This window comes from Phycodurus eques, chromosome 8, assembly GCF_024500275.1.
Source record: "Phycodurus eques isolate BA_2022a chromosome 8, UOR_Pequ_1.1, whole genome shotgun sequence".
Classification (NCBI taxonomy): Eukaryota; Metazoa; Chordata; class Actinopteri; order Syngnathiformes; family Syngnathidae; genus Phycodurus; species Phycodurus eques.
Window position 1 is genome coordinate 9925670 of NC_084532.1, and position 25092 is coordinate 9950761.

Here is a 25092-nt window from a genome sequence, read left to right on the forward strand (position 1 = left end):
GAAAGAGGCTCGATTCAGATGTGAGAATATCTAAGTCAGTTTTTTTCCCCCCTCTTTCCACACTATCCAAATTGTGGCTCTTGAAAAATTGGAGTTGTGTCTCTTGAACCATCCATTGTAAATCTAAAGGGAAGAACCTTTGGATTTACAATCCATCTTTTCGACATTGTGAGACACGGCACGTTCCCTAATTTATTAGGGAGTGATGCATGGATCCCACTGCATGAAAAACTAAATTCAGGCATAGGTAGGTGACGGGAATCCCTGGTGTACAATGTGGTTCGGATCCAAATGAAATGTAGCAATCTTCAGCCATACAGTATATTGTATTCTGGGGATCCACCCCATTGCAAATGACCAGCTAATAAGTATGCATAAATATGGATTCTCTACCAACAGAGGTTGTGTTTGACAAGGGAGACTTTTGGTGTCAAGGTGGAGACAAAACTGTATGGAAGACTGAGTTTTGCAACTTCCACATTTATATTGTATCGATTTAATTCCCCAGTAGTGGAGTTTTGTGCCAGATGCGTGAGGTCATACTTGTATTGCTTAATTTATATTCACAATTCCAATAAGCATACACATGGTATTATTTTCTCCTCCAATTATTTTCATTTTACATGTATTTTGATAGTAAAGCAGACATGCTACAGATGATAAAGCACAAATAACTCTTATTTAAGTCAAAAGTCAGTCTGCATGGCGCTATGAGGATTTCGGCATGATGTTGTACTAAAAAAGGAACAGACAGGTTGAATGAGCAGAGCAATGTGCATGTGTATAAAATATGTGCATATGTATATGTTGCCCTGAATTTAAACATATAGCGTCAAAGGCACAGGTGTCAAACTCAAGGCCCGGGGGCCACATCCGACCTGCCACATCATTGTATATGGCCCGCGAAAGTGTGCAGTAAATAATATCGTTGAAATATTGCAAGCATGTTTTTGTTACCAAACCCCTCTTCACAGTAACTTTGAACAATAGTTGAACAAACTATTATCCTTGACTTCTGATTTCAAAACTAGTTGTCAATCAGTGTGTTGTGTGTATGTAATACTATGGTGATGAGGCAATGAAACTTTTATATGGTTTCACAGTCAGTCATGGCCCTCTGAGGGAAACCTTACCAACAATTTGGGCTGCAACAAAAATGACTTTGACATTCCTGCTCCAAGGCAAGTTGTGTAACACAACAGTTAAAACATACATAGATGCATGTTCCAGATAAATTACTGCCTTTCAAGAATAATGATGACATGTTTACAGTGCACTTTTAAGTGAAATCATCTGCAGGTATGTTTATTCATTAATGATCAATGATGTGTAAAAACAAAGTTTTTTTTTCTTTGGGTTTCTGAAAAGATTCTCAAACAGACGACGGCTTTGTCAAATATGATCCATTAGAGGTAATAATTTTTTATTAGGGTATTTTAAGTTGATATAAATTGATCAATTAATTAACTTGCATTGAAAAAGCCTTTCAAAGAGGTCTTTGATGTCATTTTATCCTGCAACCAGCACTATAAACTATAAAATTACGCTGAAATGGAAATGGTAAGTATTAGGTGGCACGGTGAACGACTGGTTAGCACATCTGCCTCACAGTTCTGAGGACTGGTATTCAAATCCTAGCCCCGCCTGTGTGAAGTTTGCATGTTCTCCCCGTGCCTGCGTGGGTTTTCTCCAGGTTCTCCGTTTTCTTCCCACATCCCAAAAAACATGCGTGGTATGTTGATTGAAGACTCTAAATTGCCCTGTAGGTGTGAATGTGAGTGCCAATGGTTGTTTGTTTATGTGTGCCCTAGATTGGCTGGCGACCAGGTCAGGGTGTACCCCGCCTCTCGCCCGAAGATAGCTGGGATTGGCTCCAGCACGCCCGTGACCCTTGTGAGGATAAGTGGTACAGAAAATGGATGGATGGATGTGAGTAAAAACTAATCACAGGTGAGTGTACGAGAACTACAATCTCTAATCCTTAATCCTATCGCTTCAGTATGGGGAGAGACTAGTCCCATTGATTGGTCAGTTTTCTTCTTTATTACTGCTATCCTCAAGATCCTGTCAACCAGCTTGATTTTGACCAACATCGGCGAAGGCTTCCTTGTAGAATCTTCAAACCTCATTACTAACACCAATCGCACCGATGCAGTGATGGGAATTGTGGCTCTTTTTCGATATCCATTCCTTTAGGCTTGACTTCTGAAAAACGTAATTGCAGATTGATGATGTCTAAATGTACAGAGTAAAAGTGAGCAAGGGATTTCAAAGTAGATACCGTGTATGCACATAGAGTACAGTGAAACTCCATCACTTTACTATAATACAGAATGCCTGTTAAAGCTTAGCTGCTGTCAGACAGATGTGATGTGCATGTGGCAAAATCTCTCTCTTTCCTCTCCCTTGCTTGAGTCAACTTTACATATGGAGCAAGAGATGACCTCACCCCTTACAAATCCCAGCACCCCCAAGGTCTGGACAGGAAATAGGGGAGAGCACCACCCCCACCCAGTTCGGTTGCACCCAGCTCCCCACAAAAGAAGACATCAAAGTCTAAATAACCAAATAAATAAAAGATGATTTAAGAATACAGGCACACCCGTCAATGCAAAATACATAACACGCTTAACACGAGAGACATTTAGAAATTTTCACACTGTCAATTCCAACCGTTGTTAGGATTCCTCTTTGAGAGAATGGTTTATGCGCCTTTGAAAATGAAAAAGAGAAAAAAAAGCACATCTGAAAGCCATTAGGCCCTCTAACTGTTAGCGAGCACTCGGTGGATTCTTTCCGCTCTCTTGGCATCTCCCTACATCTTTCTTTGCCTTATTTCTCATTTGACCGCCTTTGACCCATTTCTTGCTTCAGTCAAAACCAGAAACCTTTCCACTATGGGCCTATGAAGGCAACATCTCTCAGTCTTTGGTCATGTTAGACACATGAGCCTCTATTACACTTAACCCGTTCATGTTTTAACAGTCACATGACTGTGGTCAGATTTGCAATGTCGCTGGGGAAGCGCATCAAGTGTGTGCGCACCTCTCTTCGTCCTCTGGTTCTCTCTTAGCAGGCAGAGGACTTGTGAGGCGACCCCTTCCTCCCTCCTGCTCCTCACCCTTTGCTGCCGAACCTCGCATAACCGTACCAATCTGTTTGTGCACTGTTTTATGAGATCACATATTCTCATCCCCCCCGCCCCTGAACACTGCCATTCTTTGTCTGTGCTCTCGTTATACTTTGAAGTTCTGCATTCCAGTCGCACTGCATCACTAAGACAGCACAGCTGCACAAGGCCCGTTCTTGACAGAGCCAAACATTGGTGAGCAGGTAAAGTGAGGCAACAAATGTCTGTGCTGTAGGCAAATGATGGAAAGAAAGATGGAGGCATGGGAGACAGGAGGAGGGAAAACCCAAAACAGTAGACATGGGCGGAGGACGCATAAAAACTGTCAAACTAATGATAAATGACAAAGGCGTAATATGAAGTGATTCATATTCCTCACGCTTCATACTTTTCCAACAAGTCTTGTCAAAAAAACACTCAACTTTACCTTTGAAAACAAGTGACAATGTGCTTGGTGACACTGGAGTCTTAAACGATAAATGGACCGAGTTTTAAATTTTTTTTTTTACAATAATCTTAAATGTTAAACCAGTCCAATAATTACAATGTCTAATTCTTATGCGTGATCAAGGCTGAGCGATTGTGATGTGAAAGTGAAGGATAGCCAATTCGGAAGCGACCTGAAGCTCCACACAGGCAGGGGATTGAACCCCGGTCCTCAGAACTGTGAGGCAGACGCTCTAACCAGTCAACCACTGTGCCACGCCTTTATTTTGCCAAGTATGTCAAAAAAACACACAAGGAATTTGTCTCCGGTAGTTGGAGCTGCTCTAGTACGACAACAGACAGTCAATTGACAGATAATACTTTTGAGACATAAAGAAATTGAGAAAAACAGTCAATGAGCAATAAAAGGTTACTAGTAATCTGGAAATGCCGGTACAATTATTATTATTATTTTTTGACAATTGTGCAAAAAGTTGCAGAGTCCTCTAGCAATTAGAGCAGTTTGAATGACTAATATAGGAATAGTCTGGTGCAATGACCATTGTGCAAAGGGCGTCGAGACTTCGAGGAATGTATGCAGTTTAAAGTGAGTAGAAGTGCGATAATCTGGGACAATGTCGATTGTGCAAATGTTGCAGATACTCCTCAGTCAGTGAGCAAATGGGGCAGATGCTACTCTGGCATGAGTGGCCAGCATTGGTCAACAACAGATATGCAAATAGTGCAGCGTGGCGAGACTACTACAGTGAGTGCACGGGTAATGTATAATTGGCCCAACAGAAATGTGACAACAAACTCAAGACAAAAAATTGGCAGCATGTTGCAATGGAATTCTAGGTTAGCTGTTAAAGAAGTTGATTGCAAGAGGGAAGAAGCTGTTGGAATGTCTGCTAGTTTTAGAGCATGGAGCGCTCACACTTTATTCACACTTTAGGTGTGACGTGTTGAGGAAAACATTTCCATCACAGATCTATGCCCAAGAATGGCGTGGATTGCTCAAAGAAGTTCAAGAAAAAGCAAAACACTGGCAGTTAATTCTTTGATTCTTTGATTTGACTTGCATGATATTATGCCGTCACTGATGGTGTAGTGGTACACTTGCCTGACTTTGGTGTAGACAGCGTGGGTCCAGTTCCCACTCAGTGATGGTGTGAATGTGAGGGCGAATGGTTGTTTGTTTATATGTGCCCTGCGATTGGCCGGCGACCAGTTCAGGGTGTACTCCACCTTTCTCCCGCAGTTAGCTGGGATAGGCTCCGGCACGCCCGCGACCCTTGTGAGGATAAGTGATACAGAAAATGGATGGATGGATGTGCCTAATTGGGCAGCAGGGTGAGTTAGTGTTTAACACGTCTGCCTCACAGTTCTGGTTTTGAATCATGGTGTGTTCTGCCTGTGTTCTTGCGTGGGTGTTCTCAGATATTCCCACTTCCCTCCACATTTCGAAAATATGCATGCTAGGTTAATTGAAGACGATTGAATATTTTATCTACAGATGTTGATGTGAGTATGAATTTGTGTGTATTGTGTGTGTAGCCTGCCGCTTGACCAAGGTCAGCAGTAATAGGCTGCAGTTGTCTACTGAGGATAAACACGATAGAAAAGGGTTGGTTGCGCTTTCTGGCATGGTGAGTCAGTGGCTAGCAAGTCTCCCTCACAGTCCAGTTTGCTGCTTTGAATCTTGGCTCAGTTGGGATTGGTTCCAGCTCACCCCTGACCCTAATGGGGACAAGCACAGTTGAAAATGATGGATGGATAGATGTGACTTGCTACTTTTTTTCCTGCTAAATCAAATATAGTTTCAAATGTGGGGTGCAGGCTTGGTTTATGGTGTGTTATCAGAAATCCAAAAAGATGGTTTAGATCTTATCAGAGCCTTCACCATCTAATGTGGGCGGATCACGGTGTCAAAGTTTGATGATCATTTTAAGGAGGAAGAAGGGGGTGCGAGGGCCATTCATTGCTGCTTGTAGCTTCAATTCTAGTTTATATTTTTGACAAAACAATTGTTGCGTTATTAACTATTCAATAGTTACCCCTTTCAATTTCAAATTTGAAGCCTTTTTGTGTAATTGAGTGCAGTCCAAAGTGACCCTGCAGGGTGAGAACAGGATGACCCTGCAAAGACAAAGTCTAAAGCCTAAAGCCCACCAACACACACTGTGTCCTGACCCAGTGACCTAAGATTAACCTCTGCCCAAAAATAGGACAGTATATGGGTTAGATGTGGTCAATAAATTTAGTCTTGGAGAGAGAGGACTGTTACATTGTAAAACACAAACGGGATTAGTATTTGAGGGCCTTGAAGCAGTAGTAATCAACATTCCCAACGTACATTCATTAATTTGACTTTTTTTTCCCCCCACCTGGATGTTTTTCGGCTGACGTGACCTACATATGCACCGGTTCACCCCACTGAGCAAGCAGTACAGTATGACTAATCCTGGTCATTAATCTTCTCCTGCTGAGAAACTGTGGTGGAAGTGATTTGGCAGCGACGTTGCTTCCCTGGATGAGCCAAACACACTCTGGAAACCTCCACAAGGTTCTGGTGGTCTCTCGCTTGTCAGGAAGACGACAAGAATCCAACATATACAGTGTAAAAGTCCAGTTCATCTACGTAAGCAAGCACAGACGCAGAAACACATTTCACCACGAAACATGCAATCGTTTAACGTAGTAGGAAGGTGTAGTGGTGCCACGTCTGCAGTGATGTGAACTCTGTATCGGTCTGTCGTGGTAAAGAAGGAGCTGAGCGGAAAGGCACAGCTCTCGATTTACCAGTCGATCTTCGTTTCTACCCTCACCTATGGCCACAGGCTGTGGGTTGTGACCGAAAGAACAAGATCACAGATACAAAATGAGTTTCCTTGGCAGGGTGTGCGGACTCTCCCGTAGAGGTATGGGTGAGAATCTTGGTCATCGGGGAGGGGCTCAGAGTCGAGCCGTTGCTCTTCCGCATTGAGAGAAGCCAGATGAGGTGGCTTGGGCATCTGGTTAGGAGGCCCCGAGTATGACCCAGGACACTGCTGGAAAGATTACATCTCCTGGCTAGCCCTGCTTAAGCTGCTGCCTCTGTGACCCGACTCCAGATAAGCGGAAGAAAGTGGATGGATGGATGAGGTCTGCGCTGACTCCTTTTTTAACAAGAATGTGATTGGTTAAATTTGAACAGAGCCACATCCCAGTTATAAGAGGGTGTGCACACTTTTGCAACCACATTATTTTCAGTTGCCTTTACTTTCCCTTTCAAAGAGATTAAAAAAAAATCTATTGAGTTGTTCCGATTATAGGTCACATTACTGGTGGAAATACTTTTCAAAGGGTGAATTGGTCTCCTTTTGTAAAAACCTGGCATTTGAACAGGGATGGGAAGACGTTTTACATCCATTGGAGGTTAAAACTTGTTTTTGCCTCAGAAATACAAATATCAATGACAGGCATACCAGTGCAGGTTCTAAATATATAGGACTTTATGCACATATATGCAGAAATGTACATTTTGTCTCCCACTACCTTGATGGGAAAATGTAGACTATGCAATGAAGGAGACTGTTGTTACTTTTTCAGGCTTCTCAATAGCTGAAATAGCTTGACAGCCTGAATGGTGACTGGATTTTGTTTAAAATGGCATTGGTAAGGAAAATATATACTGTATTTTTAAAAATAGCTGTTTAAACATGGCTTATGTCTTGGTTCCGTTAAAGGTTTCCCCTGGTGAAGGGAGTTTTTTGCTGCCTGTCACCACAGTGCTTGTCCATGTGGAGATCTGTTGTTCCTGTTGTCCTAATCCTGCTCTATTTGAAAAGTGCCCTAAAAGAACAACAATTTTGTTGTGAACTGGCCTTACATGAATAGAACTGAAGTCGACTGAGTGTCCATCAGAGCCCAAGGTCTGTTGCCCCCCAAAAACTCGTCAATTGTCTTATGAGGTGATCATGTTCTTCAGCAAACAAGTTCCTTATTTTGTTCCCTTTCTCCCGGGCAACATAACAACAATACAGTCTGGTCTGTGTACAACAAACAGCTCGCTTTTGTCAATGACTAGACAGCACAACGCCCAAATCAAGTGTGACTAATACCATCTTTTAATGGGATAACCCAATTAAAGCTGATAATACCAGTGTGTCTTGCTAGCACATGCTCAGGTTGCGTGTTTGCTCCCCCTCTTCACTTAAATCCAGTGTAAACAAAACTTCCATTTCACAGCGATTGGGAAAAAACCCTGCCGCTTTTTGGTGGCTGCGGCAGACTGCTCGTCAAGGCGTATTTACCTTAGGTCGACATATGGTGTGCTTGTGTGTGTGAGCGTTCACATACGTGTAAACAAAAGTGTGTGCTGGGGGAAAAAGGAGACAAGAGGGGGAAGAGGGTCAGAGGCAACGGGAGAACCTGGTAAAGGTATGTGTCTGGGCCCTAAAACTGTGTCCAGAATACTACTATGTGGAATATGGTTCTTCTTAAGGTGGTGAAGGCAAGGACTTCTGGATGTAAGCGAGACAGAGGTGGGGAACACACACATACTATATATGACTGCCAAACTCCTCATACATTGAATTCTTTGTTCTCATTATCTGCAGTCTTTCAAGGCGTCTTATTAAAGACTTGAAATCTCTGCAAGAGCTTATGCAGCATGCCATAAACCCTGTTGAAGGAATCTTGAAGGCTTCTATTAGGATGAAGTCAGAAGGGGTCTGAGCGCTCACTTTGTTGCATTTGTGTGTTGACACAACATCCATTTATTTTCTATAGCACTTATCCTCATTAGGGTCCCCAGTGAGCTAGAGCCTAACCCAGCTGACTTTGAGCAAAAAGTAGGCTGCTCCCTGGACTGGTTGCCTAGTCAATTGCAGGGCACATATAGACAAACAACCATTCAGACTCAGATTCACACCTATGGGCACATCAGAATCTTCAATGAACCTAAAATGTCTTTTTGGAATGTGGGAGGAAGCCGGAGTACCCGGAGAAAACCCATGCAGGCACAGGGATAACATGCAAACTCCACACAGGGAGCCTTGATCCAAGATTCAAACCCGTACCTCAGAACCTTGAACAGATCTGCTGACCACTCTGACACCATGTTGCCTGTTGAAGCAATGTGTAGTAATTGTACTTTGAAATAATAACAAGATTAGAGGTATTAATTCCAATTTGTAATGTAAAATTCTATAATTTAATATTTTTTTTGTGCGCTGACCGTCTTTATGTGCAAGCCCAACTAGGGACAAGGGTTGAAAACTTGCACTAGCTATAAACCCTCTGTATGGTGCATCAGTTGCAAATTTCGCTCTTTAACTACATTATGTTAAAGTGTATCATACCTATTCTAATAAAGTCTATTCATTCATTCATTCATTTAGTGCCTATACGCATCTACTTTCCAAGGACCCATATCGAATATGAATGTGCTTAAATCGACTGAAAAGCTGGAACAATCCATGTAAAAATGCATTTAAACAGCCAGAGTCACAACAGCAACAACCTAGAAGTTAACAAACCATCCATCCATCATCTCAGGGAGCTGGAGTCTATTCCAGAAGACTCTCAGACGAAAGGCTAACTATGCCCTGGAGTGGTCACCAGTCATTTTATTGTTTTGTTTGACACGGACTGAATTCTCCCCATAGTTTCAGACAGAAGGTAACCTTGGCATTACACCACTGGCCGCTGTTGGTTTCTTACCCGTGACCCTGAACAGAATAAGCGGTACAAAATGGATGGATGAAAGGATGATTGAGACCTCCGTGATTTTTATTTTCCCTTACGCACATCTGAACTGGGTCACAGGAGAGAGAAGAGAAAAAATAAAATAATCCGACTTGGGTCACTTGAATCATTAAGTGTAAATGCAGCCCAAGAGGTACATCTCAGTTCAGCCCCGTTGTGGTATGCTTTGGATTTAATCTGGCCTTTGGGGTTGTGACAATAAAGTCAAATAGCGATGTCGCAAACAGCCATGATTTAAAAAAAGAAAAGTGACACAGTACGGTTTGCCATGTCGACATTCTCCTTTCACGCTAATGATGCTGAGTACTGTCTCTGTTGTTGGAATTGCTTGGACAATGATCAGTTAGTTAGCATGTACAGTGGCACCTTTACTTACGAGGATTTCAATTTACCATTTTTTTTTTGTTTACTAGCCGTCGCTTGGTCGTTGTTTTGCCTTTGTGAGCCAACTTCAGATTTGCCACCACTCGAGTGAAGTGGGAAGAAAAAAAGAAAAGGAACAATTAAGGTACTGTAATGCCCTCGCGTCTGGGAAAATAGAGCCACAGTAATTGATGCACTTTCCGATGTTTATTGAAGGGGACAAACAGTCAAACAAATAAAAAAACGAGAACAAGCGCATGGAGCTGTCACGAATGAAGGTTTTCGTGGTGTTGAGGCAAAAGGTGGACCCTAGCGCAGAGAAGCAGGAGTTCAGGATGCACTCAGAAAAGATATTTTCAAAAAAGCAAATGCAAACAAGGCCTGTGGAAGCAAACACTAAATTAACAAAATTCATATTTAAAAAAACATTAAAAAAAACAAAGTTCAAAGACGCAATGAAACATGAGGTAAAAAAAAAAACAAAAAACCTCACCATTACTAAACTACTGACATGACAGTCAAAAACGTGACATACGATGACAATGCACCAACACAAACTTAAGGAAAGCAGGGAACTACAGTAAATACAGCCAAAGTTGCGATACAACGAGTCACACTTGGACAAGACACGAGTGACTGGAGGGAGCAGATTGGTCGACACAAGGGACAAGGCTGACGAGAACAGGTGGAAATGAAATCCGAACGAGACAAGACGAACATTGAGAAGAGACTCATGGAAAGACATGACATTAAAACAAAAACTCAAGTTTGATCAAAGGAAAGTCAACAAAAACATGGATCATGATAGTAGCTGCTGTAGGCCCCAACACACGCCTTGGCGCTCATACGCAGACTAACCTGCTCCAGTTCCTGATGTCACTCAGGCCACGCCCCTTAGAGGCACACATCCAACACAAATACTACAGTACGTACAGAAATTACACTTTAAACAACTAGTTTATTTGTTTACATTCTCTTCTACTAGGTTCAGTAGTTTGTGTTTTCTTTATTCAGATGAAAAAAAAAAAGTTTTTTTGGGGGGGGCTCGAACAGATTAATGGAATTTCATTTAACATCAATTACTTTGATGTATGAGTAAATTGATTTATGGTCTTGATTACAGAATGAATTTAATTTGAAAGTCAACGTACCCCGTACATTCATTTTTTTTGCTTTTTCAGCTACTGACCATCTCTTTACCTCTCATGAAATGCATGTTTACCTATAGTATGTTACCTCAAAATTCCTTGTTGTTGCTTTTTGTAGCAATAATGTACAGTGTCTAATGGGAATCTCCATGTATCTTTCGTTATTGTTTGAATCACTTGATGGCAACCAAAGAGATTGCATAATTACTGATTAACAACATGTGTCAAGTTTCAAAGACAAACCTCAAGCAGATCCTGACAATAAAACACTCTCCCCGCAATCATGTCTGCGGAAATCCAATTGCACTGCTTTCCGCTTGCTGGATTTAGATCATACTGACTCCCGCTGAGACAAAAACCTTTATGGCTATAATTACACAACTTTCTTGGCTTAACTTTTCTTCTTTTGTCTTAAAAACGTAGTTTACTGCACCAGAAAAACAATATGTATTTACAGGATGAGCTCAAGTCAATATAAAAATCCATTGTCTAAAACAAGTATTTATGACCATTACAGAGCCTGTGTGTTTGTGTGATTGTGTTTTAGCAGACAACGAGAAGATTTGAGCGTCAAACACTGCTCAGCTTGTTGTCCTCAAATATGTTTCCAGGGAGAAACCAACACCTGATAAAACTGTGAATCTTTAATGGTCCTTTGTGTGCTTAGCAGCTCTTATTTTTAACTCAACTGACTGACACTCAGAGGGACATTATAGCACAACACTTGTTAGTGGTTTTCTCAGGATGTAAAGCTATGTTGAGGTGAGAAACTGGCTCCAGAGCTCCTTGTCAGTGGCTCAAAGATTCCCAGATGGATGGAAACTATTCTTCAAAATGAGCTGTGGTCATATGAGCTGAACAAAGTGAAGGCCACAGCAGATGTCGGATTTCATGTTCATCATCAAATCAACCAGAGACTCTTTGCGGTTTCTCCTTTAGTTCATCACCTGCTCACATGATCATATGAAACATCTGGGTGTTCTTTTAGCATAAGCTCAACCAGAATAATAAACATATTGTTAAATTAATACTTGCCTGATTATGTCAATCAAAACTGAACATGCGGCAGATTCTTTTTTGCAACTCTCATTAGATTGCCTACCGGAAAGCCCTGTGGTTGTACACACAGTGTATCCTTGCCAAATGAACCTCCTCTAACCCTTTGCAAGAATTTTAATTGTGAAGCATAAAGTTATTGTGATAAAGTTGTTTTGGCCAAAGAGTGTTGACATCAGCACAGAAGGTCGCAAAGATGTGCTCAGCTGTCCTCACCAATATACCACCCAGATGGCCTCCCCTTTCAGTGCTAACTTCCTATCAGCACTTGTGGCAACAAAGCACAAGGATGTGTCAATCACAAGGTCTGCTGGGTCCAGGCAGTAAATAGAGACACTATTGGAAAAGGCAAGCGTCAATTTGACACTGACACTTTGAGTACATCTCTTTAAAACTGCTAATCTGTGCACAGAATTAAACAGATTGTAGGTTACTGCTAATATCTGTGTTTTAAAGTAAAACAAAGTAAGTTAACAGCGGCTTGGTGGACAACTGGTTGGCACATCCGTCTCACAGTTCTGAGGTCCTGGGTTCAAATCCAGCCTGCCTGTGTGAAACCAGAGTACCCGGAGAAAACTCAAGCAGGTACGGGGAGAACATGCAAGCTCTGCACAGGCGAGGCCAGAGTCGGTCACCATGCTGCCGTTCAGTAAACTCTCCCAAAAAAAAAAAAAAAAAAAAAAAAATAGTTTGAATGACCCGTTCGCTTAAGATACAACATTACACTACATCTACAAATGCAAATTAAAACTCTACCATGCGAAGTGAAAGCATTGCATGGTAGAGTGTATCAACAACACCCAGAAATGCCGCCGGCTTCTCTGGGCCCAAGCTCAACTGAGATGGACAGACACAAAGTGGAAAAGTGTGCTGTGGTCTGACGAGTCCACATTTCTAATTGTTTTGGAGTAGTGCACTGTGGGGGAGAAGAGGAAAAAGACTGCTCGGATTGTTACCAGCGCAAACTTCAAAAGCCAGCACCTGTAATGGTATTGGGTGTGTTAGTGCCCATGGCATGGGTTGTCATGAACGGAACAAAGGACGGGACCCAAAATGCACGACTCCAATTCAAATGGACAGTTTCAAAAAGAGAGGTTTAATAAACGGGCAGAGGTCAATACACAGGCAGGCAATCCGAAAAGGCAATAGTCTAAAAAACAGTATCCTGAGGAAAAAAGGCAAGGTCAATAATCAGAACAGGATCTCGGCTTACTATGAGTCAGTGACGTGGAAACAAGGAATGCTGGAACGTGACAACAAGGTACAACGAACTGGCGACCAGAAAGAATGAGACACGAGGTTAAATGCATGGGGTAATTAGGGTAAATGAGGAACAGGTGGGGAAGATGCTCTCAGGTAGCAGGTGTGTCCGAGACAGGGGGGAGACAACAACCATAACACACACCCATGACATGGGTAACTTGCACATCTGTGAAGGCATCATTAGACCCCTACCTCACTGGCGGAGACGTCACCGAGAACGCTGAGACTGATCAGACGCGGCGACTCTGGGACCCGGGAGACCAAAATATTGCCTTGTGCTCTCACCAGGAAGATGTCTGGGAGATGTCTCCAGACAATGTGACAACTAATTCACTTATATAGGCCTATATACAATATATATATATATATATATATATATACATATTATTTAACTAAATGCATAGCATATATTATTTGTGTGTGTGTGTGTGTGCACGCGCGCTTGTATGTGCGTGCTGTGCACAAGGACAGTCCTCTAATGAGGAAAACGCATTAACCTCCATAAAATCCAAAATAATGGGGAAATCAATCTGATATTTCCAGAGGTTGAAGTGTACATAGGTAGAGATGTCCATATACATTTGGGTGACGATTGCTTGCAGTTTTGAGACATTACGCGATACTATAATCTTTTTCTACATAAGAGGAAATGTCTTGACGTCCATAAAATCAAAAATATTAGGGCGATTGTTCCGATATTTTCAGAGGTTGAAGTGAGCATAGGTAGAAATTTCCATATAGATTTTGGTGACAATTGCTCACAGTTTTGTGACATTAACTACATAAAGGTTTTTCTCTATAATGATGACATAGTGGAGTCACCGAAAGCTCTCCAATCAAATCGAACATAGTCTCCAGGAGACTCCAGGAGACGTGACGGAAATGTCTCTGCAACCAGCTGAGACTCAAGTCAATATCAGGTCGCCAACTAGTCTCCAGGCGAGTGAGTTAAGGGTCCTAATGCTGAAAGCTACATGCAGGTTTTGGAGAAAAATATGCTGCCATCCAAGCAATGTCTTTTTCTGGGATGTCCCTGGTTATTTCAGCAAAGACAATGTCAAGCCACATTCAGCATGTGTTACAACAGTGCGGCTTTGTAGTAAAAGAGTGTGAGTACTAGACTGGTCAGTCAGCAGTCCAGGCCTGTCTCTTATTGAAAATGTGCGGTGCATTATGAAGAACAAAATATAACAATGGAGACCCCTGACTGAAGTTGTACATCAAGCAAAAATGGGAAAGAATTCCACCGACAAAGCTGCAACAATTGTTGTCCTCAGTGCCCAACCGCTTATTGAGTGTTGTTAAAAGGAAAAGTGATGTAAAAGTGGTAAACATACCCATTTCCCAGCTTTTTTTGGTAAGTGTTGCAGGCATACAATTTTAAATGGATGAATATTTGCCACAACAACAACAAAACAATGAACTTGATCAGTTTGAACATTAAATATTTTGTATTTGTAGTGTATTCAATTGACTATAGGTTGAAAATAACCCGCAAATCATTGTGGTCTGTTTTTATTTACGTTTTTCACTATGTCACAACTTCATTGGAACTTGGGTTTGTATACTGTATCAGTCACATATTTGTTACTAATACTGAAGTATATTTGGCTTATACTGTCAAGTGTCTTGACGAGTATGGGTCATTTTCTTTTGAAAATCAATTACTTTTCCTGATATGAGTATTTGAAGTATTGGCAGTTGTTATCCATCAAAAGGAAAACAATTGTAATATTTTTCAAACTTTCAATGCCAAAATGTCTTTACCGTTAGGCGTCCCAAATGAAGGTTGATGATTTGCGACATGTTTTCTGAAGATGCAAATTACATATTCGGATATATGGGATTTTTCTCCAAATATGCCTTTTCACGAAAACTAACACAAATGCACTTTAGTGTCTTCAGAGTTCCATTTTATCATTCTTTTACAAACGGTCCTTCTTTGTCACTCAAGATGTCTTCACTGTTAATGCCACTGGAGAGAGCCTCATTATGTTTTTGCAATACACCAGAGATCTGTGAGCTAAAGTGCCAGGATGAGGCAGCTATTTTGCATTCACACAATGGCAGACAGCAAAATAAATTGTGTTATTTCTGAGATATGAATGAATTTGTATGAATTTGTGAAGGTGTTGGAACTATTGCATGTCTTCACTGTTTTTTACGATTGTATTAAGACAAGAGTGTAATGGATTTGACGAGTTGTTGGGATCATTTATGCACTTGTATGTGCAGAGTTTGAAAGGCAACACATGTAAATTGTGGAACTCACTCGATTTTTATGAAGCTGTTTATCTCTTTCCCGTTATGCACTTTTTTGTTTACCGTTGCAAAGTGTAAAGTGTATTACTTTTTTTTCTTTTTCAAATAATGTGTGCCACCACCATTTTCTCTGTCAATAAGGATTGCCTTTACTTTGAATACCTACATTTTTAATTAAGTGATAACTTGAAAATAGACATTTACATAGACATTTACCCACATAAAACCAAGGCTGCATTAAAAAAATGCTGAATTCAAATTTTTGTTTTGCAGATGTCTTTACCATTATTGATCAAATTATGTGAAAATGAACCATATGTGTATTTGGTTGACACTGCTCACTTACAGTACACTTCAGTGCGGTACACACATACTTGTTTTTAACATGCTAACCAACTTATGAAATATGAGAGACCCCACAGAGGAAACATTGCCATGTGTTTTCTACGCGCCGTTACAGTCTGTGGTGTTCTCGAGATGACCAGTGCAGCACACCACACAAATAACGATGTTTGTCGTAGTACCACCCCTGTCATCTGAGAGGCCATCATTTCTACACTTATAGTTCCCTTATATAGAGTAGTATACTGACCTTAAAAGGAGCATGTACGTTGGAATAATGCATAATTTACCTGTACTTAAGTTGGCTTTCTCACAAGGAAATATGCTCTGTAAGTGGACCTCCTGTGTAAACAGATATAGAACTGCTTGAATGCGGTGCGATGTGGGAGTTTAAGCTAACATTTTCCCGACTTGGAGTATATTTATGTTCTGTCAAACCCCGACTGGACTCCATTATGACCCCCTTCACCTTCTTTTTGTTGATAAAGTGGGCTCCTTTTCTACAGGCAGATGTGAATGCAAATGCATCTTATCACATGTGTGGTGTCCTTTTGCCTGGAGGAGGGATGATAGTGACGTTTGAGCACTGCTGGCCCCTGTTAGAACAACTCCAGGAGTCTTCTTGAGGAATGTGGGTTTGTCCTTTAGACCGTTACTACCCCACTAACCCCCCACACACACACATACTTTTTTTTTTTTTTTTTTTTACTCCCTCCCCTTATCCCAAACAGGGCAATTCCCTTACTTTTCTCCCCCCCCCCCCCTACTCCCCCTCACAAGCCTATAGTAGTTGAATATTCCATCTGTGCGGCGCACATATTCCTGCCTCTTAATTCCGACAGCGGGCTGCTCGACGGCAAGGCGCTCCGATTGTGACAAGGTATTGCGGGCATGCGTATTGGAAATCTCATGGCAAAAGAGTTTAATGTGATTTATTCAATGAGTTCGAGGGGGTGACTACTGTTCCAAAAGCTAGTGCGCGTTTCAAGGCGGATTAGCCCGTCCACTGAGTAGATTCACGTCACGTGAGCGTTAAAATGCTGCAAGTTGGTGCAAAAGTTTGACATTGCAATGTTCACGTGCGTGTGTGTGTGTGTGTGTGTGTGTGTGTGCGTGTTTTTTTTTTTTCAAACCGGCTTTTAATATTGCCTTGCATGTCCAAAAAAAAAATACGTTAGTGGTGACGTTTTTGCTTCTTTCCCCTGGCAAAAGTACAAACTTTCCTATTTGTGCCGCTCACTTTTGCTTCACGTCGCGTTTAATGAAGCGCGTACAGGCTGATGCTTTTATTTCCATTCATAAAGTTTCTGCGAGGACTCAGTGCTGCAGCCCTGTGGTATAAAGTACACAGTATAATATACAGTAGTCATCTGATTCACACACGAAAAAGACAACTTTGATTTTTAGACAGTTCCATTTTCTTGTAGTTCAACATTGTATGTGTTTGGAAAACTGCAGTGTAAGAGGAAACATAGAGTAATATCACGGTTTCATTTTTCCCCACCGTGCAACTAAAAAGATCTCAGTTAATTCTTTCATTTAATTTATTATTATTATTATTATTTGTTGTTGTTGTTGTTTGTTTCAACATTGTAAACCTGCATCCTATTTGGCATAAACGTATCCATGTTAAGGCAGTACAGTAGAATAGTGGTTCTGTTGCGAGGTGGAGTGACCAGTCCAGGGTGTCCCCCGCCTCTTGCCCAAAGTCAGTTGGGATAGGTTCCATTTACCTGCTATCGAAAACGAGTGCATATATCCGTGTTGCTGGGTTAAATTAATACAAATATAACATGTTGGGTAATACAGCACACCGTATCACAGGAATTCGCCTGCAAATTTGCCCTCTCTATGTTTGAGGATTAAAATAAAAGAATTAAAATATCAGAACATCAGAGTCATGTTTTTGGGTGCTGAGTGAGTGCTGCGATCTTCTCGCTGGACATCATTGCAGCATTGTTATCAATTTCCACATTTCCACGTTTAAAGTATATTTTCCATCAACAAAACGGTTGGCATTTTGAATGAGCCAGAATGTTGTTGTCATTAAACTGTGCTTTACTCTCAGCATCTAACAACTAAACTTGGGGTTCTCGTTCTGCCTAAATTCTTGTTCAGATTTTGTCACAGTGGTATAGCACATTCGCCTGACTTTGGTGTGTTCAGTTCTTACTCGGTGACGCCGTGAACGGTTGTCTGTGTCTGTATGTGCCCTGCAACTGACTGGCGACCGGTTCAGGGTGTAGCCCTCCTTTCGCTCAAAGTCAGCTGGGATAGGTTCCAGCGCCCCGCAACCCTGAACAGAAGGAGCGGTTTTGAGAATGGATAGATGGATGGGTAAAGACTTAAACTGTACAAACAAAAGATTTATCCAGATTTATTACGACAGCCTGTGGTGTAAAAGTGCTCTGATCTGTAATGTAATGGAGAAGAATCCCTTGTGGCGCTCAGCGCTCTTACGACAAGGAGTTCATTTTCTCTTAGTGGAAAAGTCGAAAAGACTGCAGGAACACACACTCATTGGGAATCATACTTTCATCTCTGCCAAATGCTGTCAAGTCGGCATCCTTGACTGCTCATCATCCTTGTCGAACATTAGGATTTTTTTTTTTCAAGTGATGTGTGCCAGATATCTTTGTCCAGTCTTATTTTTACTGCATGTCTTGTGGTGGGAGCCATGGCTGGTAGAGTCTGACCAGGGCCCCGCAGTTCTTTCTTCAAGCTATGGTCTATAATGAGGTGGTGAAGAGAAAATAAACCTCAAGGCTGTCCAATTCAGTGGGACCCTGGGTGTTTTTAACTGTAACGTACCCCAAAAAGCCAGAAATGGAAAGACTATACAGCTCTTGTATGAGGTGAGCTCATCCAAGATGAAATGATTTCAAATGTTCCCGCTTGTCTAAATTACATAATGAACATAATTGGTATACTTGATGAGTAATTTGTCTGCCTCTATTAACTGGTCTGACGTTTTCTTGTGGAATGCCGGATTTTTTTTTAGGGAACACATTTTCGGTCAATGGTTGTTCGGGCCTCACCATTTACTTCTCCGCCCTTCGACTGTGTGTCTTTGGCTCCCTCTAGGCAGGCCCAATGCTTTTAGGGGTTTAGCTTTCCAACGTTTTCAGGGTGTGAACCTTTAAATCCAGAGACAGTAGTCTATACTCATAACCCATTGTCAAGGAATAAATATGGCTGTGCGTTGATGAGAACAACTGGCCAAAACATTATGACCCTTTGAATAAAGTGGAATTATGCATTGTGCAAAAAACAATAAAGTACAATCCAACGCAGTCCATACTGGAATGCGGGCCAACCTTTGAATTAAAAACAAATGCTGTTATAGAGTCTGACTGTCACTGTCATAAAACCTTTATTAACTATGCAGGCAATGGTTTAAGTAACATTTAACATTCTTGACTGCCATGCAAGTGTAAAAATAAGTCAGCCCCTATAATTTTAATACGTGGCCTCTTGCAAGAGCTGAGCCACGTTCTCGGTGTAAATGTGAGAGGCATACTGAACCTCTGTTTTCTCTTTTGCTGGACTTTGATCTCAATTTTCTTTTCTTTCCAGCCCTGACTGTGGAGTGCACACCAGGACTTGGTTTGGATCCAGGTCAAGGTTGTTCTGCTCAGTCTGGGTCCAAACGGTGATCAGAGAGTCTGAGACGGAACAGTAAAAGGCTTGTGTTTCATTTGGAGGGATCACTGGCCGGACCAATGGGATCAGGGAAGCTGGCCCAGGTGCTGCTCGGATGGGTGGCGGTGTGTCTTGCACCAGTCCAGGTGGCGTACGGTCAGACTGCGAATGGGAATGCGCCGCTCCAGGCTAGCCGTTTCACGGCCACCCCGGACCAGAGAGAGGCGCAGCGGGTTCGGCGCCGTGGCCAGGAGACACTGAGAGGGTAAGGATAACTTACTGTATGTCTTTAAAAACGATCTGGTTGTTGCCGCCGAAGGCCGCAATTCGAAACGCGTGACCATGGGATCCCCCCACGCCTCCTCGCAACGAGTCGCGGCTGACGAGTACCTCCATCGATTAACGGCCCGCTGAATTTCAAAGGAAACAAAGGGGCGGAACGACTCTCTGCAGCCCGTGAATACGCGTGCTGTGTATCGCTCATCTCCCCGCAACGCAGAGGAGCAGGGAATCCACGCTAGAATAACTATTTAATTGACAGCTCGAGGCTGGATTTTCAGAGCACCCAACGACACGCCCAAAGCGTCTGGAAGCTCAAAGAATGTCTCATTTCTTGACCATTTTGAAACCTGAATACACATGCTTTGCAATTTATTTTTTTCATCCATCTATTCATTGTCTGGCTTGTTAATATTTTTCTTTTCTGTGGTCTGTTGAATTTACAAGAATTTTTGGCCTGTTTTGTGGCACTTTCAACTTCCATGCAGTGTTGTACCTGAACCAGTTCAATGAAGGAAAGTTCGTGAACTGGTTCATATTTTGGGCTATCGTGAACTGAACTTAGTTCATTTCTACGAGATGAATGATACTGAGAACGCGCTCATTCTGGCATCTGTCAATGGTTTTCCTTTTCATTCAAGAGTGGAAGGTTTTGTGAGGGACTTCCAGGATAAAACCTGGCTGAACACATAATGTACGAGCTTTCATATGTCAGGTTAAAAACGCTGTGTTTGGCCACCCAATTAGTGCTATTCATGTTTACATTTCAACTGCGCGAGTGCGCAAGGGGCGTTCAGGGGCACTGTGCAAATGGGAGCGAATATGTACTTTGGTACATAAATGTAAAAATTGATTACGGTACTTGGAAAATGATTATTTGTATCAGAATGCTTTAGTTAAAACTATGCGATTACACTGTCATAATTTTTATTATAAGAATAGATAAAGATAACATATCTTGTTAATATCGTCAGCCAGAGCTGCGAGAAATGCAATTATCATTTTCCTTTCACCATCGTTACTGTCACAGTGTGTTGAGTGTTTTTAAGGACAAAAGTCCGGTTTTTGTTTCATTTCCTCATTAAAAAAAGCACTATTCAAGCAACAAGTTTCCCCTCAAGATTGTAGGGTAAAAGCTGCAGCTGGCTACTGTAGAGTGAATGGGTGGCAACAATGAGGAAATGAAATGCCACTATTCCGTGGGTAATAGCCTGTCAGCAGCATATTAAAAAAAAAGGAACTATGAACGATTCAATTTTTTGAACGGTGAACTTAGTTACATTTTTTCAATTATGAACTAAGAACTGCACTACTTGATTTTTGGAATGGTGAACTGAACTTTGAACTAGTTCGTTTGGAAAATTAACTTGTCCAACACTGGTTACATATCGAAAAGTATCTCGGAAGCCTGCGAATGAATGAGTCAACTTCAAACCTCAACATAGGATAGCACGTCGGGAAAAGGCAGTGAAAATGGTGTCCAGTGTGGAAGTGGCTTTTGTGTTTCTCTACTGTACCGTGGAAAGTTTGAATGAAACAGCTTCATTAGCAGAATAATGGAAAAGTGCATCTACTCCAGTCCTGCATAAACAACTGGAGATTTTTGTCGACGTATTGTATCTGAAAAGGCCTAAAACCAGAAATAACTTTACCCCCTCTGATTTCCTGGCAGCACCCTTTCAACTGCTGTGCTCTCTGGCGTGAGGCCCGCCCTCTTTATATCAAATTATGCTGCCGAATACTAGTGCATTGTTTTCCCCAAAACAGCACATGTTTGGCCTTAACAAGGCTGCCTGGCGTGCTCAACTCTCCACATGTATTTACAGCAAATTGACATTACATGGGAAAGGGAGGAAAAAGCAGCTCTCTATACATTACGTCCCATGTGGGGATGATGAGGGAGAGCGTGACCCAACTTCCCGTGTGCGTTGGTTGTAAGCTGGAGAAAGTAGTTCACTGTCGCTGAGGGGTGTGCTAAGTTGAGGCAGCTGATGTACATTGGGTGATCTGCATTGAGTGCGATGACTATATGGACCAGTAGTGAGCCGTCAGATCCATTAACGCCCTCCGCTGACCTACATCGACAACCTACATTCTTACATTTGTTCCATGAATTTGAATAAGTTCATTCACAACATGCACTGCTTCTAGTACCTGAATGTGAATGTTCGATTTTTTCTGAACCCTTCAGATTTCAAATTGGCGGCACGGTGGACAACTGGTTAGAGCGTCTGCCTCGCAGTTCTGAGGACCTGGGTTCAATCCCCGGCCCCGCCTGTGTGGAGTTTGCATGTTCTCCACGTGCCTGCGTGGGTTTTCTCCCACATCCCACAAACATGCATCGTAGGTTAATTGACGACTCTAAATTGCCCGTAGGTGTGCATGTGAGTGCGGATGGTTGTTCGTTTGTATGTGCCCCGCGATTGGCCGGCAACCAGTTCAGGGTGTACCCCGCCTCCTGCCCGATGATAGCTGGGATAGGGTCCAGCACGTCCGCGACCCTTGTGAGGAGAAGCAGCTCAGAAAATGGATGGGTGGATGGATTTCAAATTTGTCCTCACAGGGCCAGCCAGGGTCAACTCGCTGGCCCTTGATGACATCGCCATTTTTTCCATTTTCTGATTGAGTGCTCAAAGCATGCCTTGCACCACACGTTTTGCGATCTGCACTCATTAATACATTTAATAATCAACATCTCTGGTGAGCATGATGTGTTTTTTTTGTGTGTGTGTGTTTTTTTTGGTCATCTTACTAGATAAATCTTGATACTGAATTGCTCCAGATGATGTACATGCATGGGACAGATCCATGCTGTTATGTTGTGTTTTCTGCAGTATTGATGGTTTCTATAATTGTAACGAGATAGTAGTGATATTGAGAGATCGATTAAGTTGGGTAAGTCCCCACCGTAGCTACCAAATGCACACCCCTTTACTGATATGAACAAACGTATTAGGACACTTAGAGTGGAAATGAAAGAAAATACAGGAGACCTTTTAATGACAATCCATACAACAATACATACAAAATTTCAGAAAAACTGCACCCATGCATGATGTCAGCTTATTGCACTGTAACTGCATTCTTGTTTTGCCTTTTACTTTTTTTTTTGCTTTGTTTTTTTGATGACAGTGTCCCCATATGCACTTGCTGTCAACAATAAGATTAACGTTAAGTGTTTTATAGTTTTACATTTGACTATTAACAGTGTTTAACTTCTTTTTACACTTGTATGACAATAAGAGGTGAAAAAAACAATACATGAGGCGTATTTATGGCACACTGGTAGAATGGTAGAGAGATTGTTTTTACATTTTACTGTTATAAAAGAGTTAACTTAGTTTTACATTTGTATGACAATTAAAATTGTTAGTAAAGTGAAATTGTAATTGTTTTGAAGTCCAACCTAATTGGAGGTCGACCATCCTCATAAAATGGATTGTGTTCATTGACATTTTTTCATACCATAGCTGTGGACATGCATGTTTTTAAAGGTGTTAAAGGCTATTCAAAATCTTCCACTTTGTGGAACCGGCAACATCAGTTGGCCTTGTAGATTGCGCTACTGCGTGGAATAATAATAATAATAATAATAATTTTAAAAAAACAAGGCACGTTTTGTAGGGTCCCGTTGTCAAACTCAGTTATTCCAATCATGCTCCCCATATGTCCCAGCATTTGGTTGCCCTTAGGCCAAGCCACAGGAAATGATGTAGTCTATCACCCAAAGGTCCTATGAAAAGGGACGTTTGTTTCACGGTTGTAGGCGACAAAGCAGCAAAAGCAAAGGATGATGGAGAGAGAGTATACCCACATACAGTACTCTTGTGTTTTCTTAACTTTGTTGGTTAACACTCAAGAAATAGGGATGACATATTGCTTGTTTAAATTTTCAAGAACAAGAATACCGAGTAGTAAGAAATTAGAAGTCCAGTTATATACTATAAAGGCATCGGTCGAAGAGTCTGTTTTTGGGCTTGGCTGACTTAGCGTTGAACAGCTCATCATCTGGTTTGTGTTTCCTGACATGTCTCAAGTTTTCATTGAATAACATCTGGGGGGCATTCTATTGCCAAAATTAAATATATGACCTGACAGAGCAATAATCTACAGTGTACATTCACAGTTTGTCTAGTAGCGTGACCATAAACCAAGAGGCGTTGTGCAATTGAGTATTATTCTCATCAAACACTGAGTGATTAAAATGTTTTATTTTTTTTTAAAAGAACAATCAGTGCAAGAAAAGCTTGTAGAATTGATCCATTGCAGTGTGAAATTGTGGGAACACTGCATTGACTGGGATGAAAGTCTCATGCAATGATTTTTTTTCTTTTCATGTGCTCAATGAATTAAAAGAAAGAGATTGCGCAAAAATTGAAATATCTGCAGTGTACCACCACCAGGTCTTTTGGACATGAAATCTGACTGTTAATTTGAATGTTGGCTGGCAACTGTCAGTATATTTTTACTTCCCCCGGGAGCTGCAGTTAGCTGTCCAAAGCAAATTGGCTGTGTGTGTCTAGTTTATTTATTATAGTTTTTATTACAGTTTGTCGCTGGCTGAAAAAATATTTTTAAGAGTTTCAAATGTGAAATGAGTTATATTGAGACACCTTTTGAGGGAATATGCACTATATTGACAAAGTATTGTGACACCTGGCCCTTATAGCTATATAGGAAATTGGGTCTGGGATGACATTATATATTCTAAGACATTGGAATGTGTCAGTGGGATTTTTTTGGAAGCATTTAGAAGAACATTTGAGAAGGCAAAGGTTAGTTTGGTGTAGTTGGGTAAGGATTCTTCTGCACCAAATTCATCCAAGCACACGTTTATCGACTTTGGTTTGTGCTCTGGGAACAGAGCACACCACAATGTTGGACGCATACATTTGTTCGAAATGTCTTGGTAACATGCAGACTTAAGATCCTAACGGGTCTAACAGGTATATCCCAAGGCTTTTGTGCATTTAATGTTTGTATAATTATCCGATTATTGATGAGTAAAAACGATCTTGGGGAACTTTTAACTCAGTCACTGCCACTGACAGCTATGTCAAATATGCCTATATGCAAGTTAACCGGGAGGGCAGGAGGCAAGGAATGATTTAAGTATGTGGGAGGTAAAACTCGTGTTGCACAGGAGTTGTTGAAGGTCACCGATTCACCTGAAAGTACAACGATATGTGGTACATTCAACACCCTGCAGTGCATCCAAATGCTTTCATCCAAGTGTTGTAGCAATCACAGTGGACTGTCAGTAACTGTGCGTGTGGCAGATGCAGGGTGGTTAGTGTAATGACGGCCATTATGCTGGCCTTGGGCTAACGTGCAGTGTTTATTTGCTGGCGAGAATTCTATATCCACAAATCTGCCGCTAGTGCTGATGCTGAGTAGTTTTGACTACGAGGTTCAGTCCATTCAGTTTTG

At 41.6% G+C, this 25092-nt stretch overlaps 1 protein-coding gene across 1 annotated transcript in view; it reads left to right on the forward strand.

The window, feature by feature from the left end:
* The first annotated feature begins 16578 nt into the window (after positions 1-16578).
* fbn2b (fibrillin 2b) overlaps positions 16579-25092 on the forward strand; it is a 95566-nt gene continuing 87052 nt past the window's right edge. Inside the window, 2 exon segments of the mRNA XM_061684150.1 lie at positions 16579-16621; positions 19446-19648. Of these exon segments, the coding sequence (XP_061540134.1) occupies positions 19464-19648 (185 nt within the window). The 5' untranslated portion in view covers positions 16579-16621; positions 19446-19463.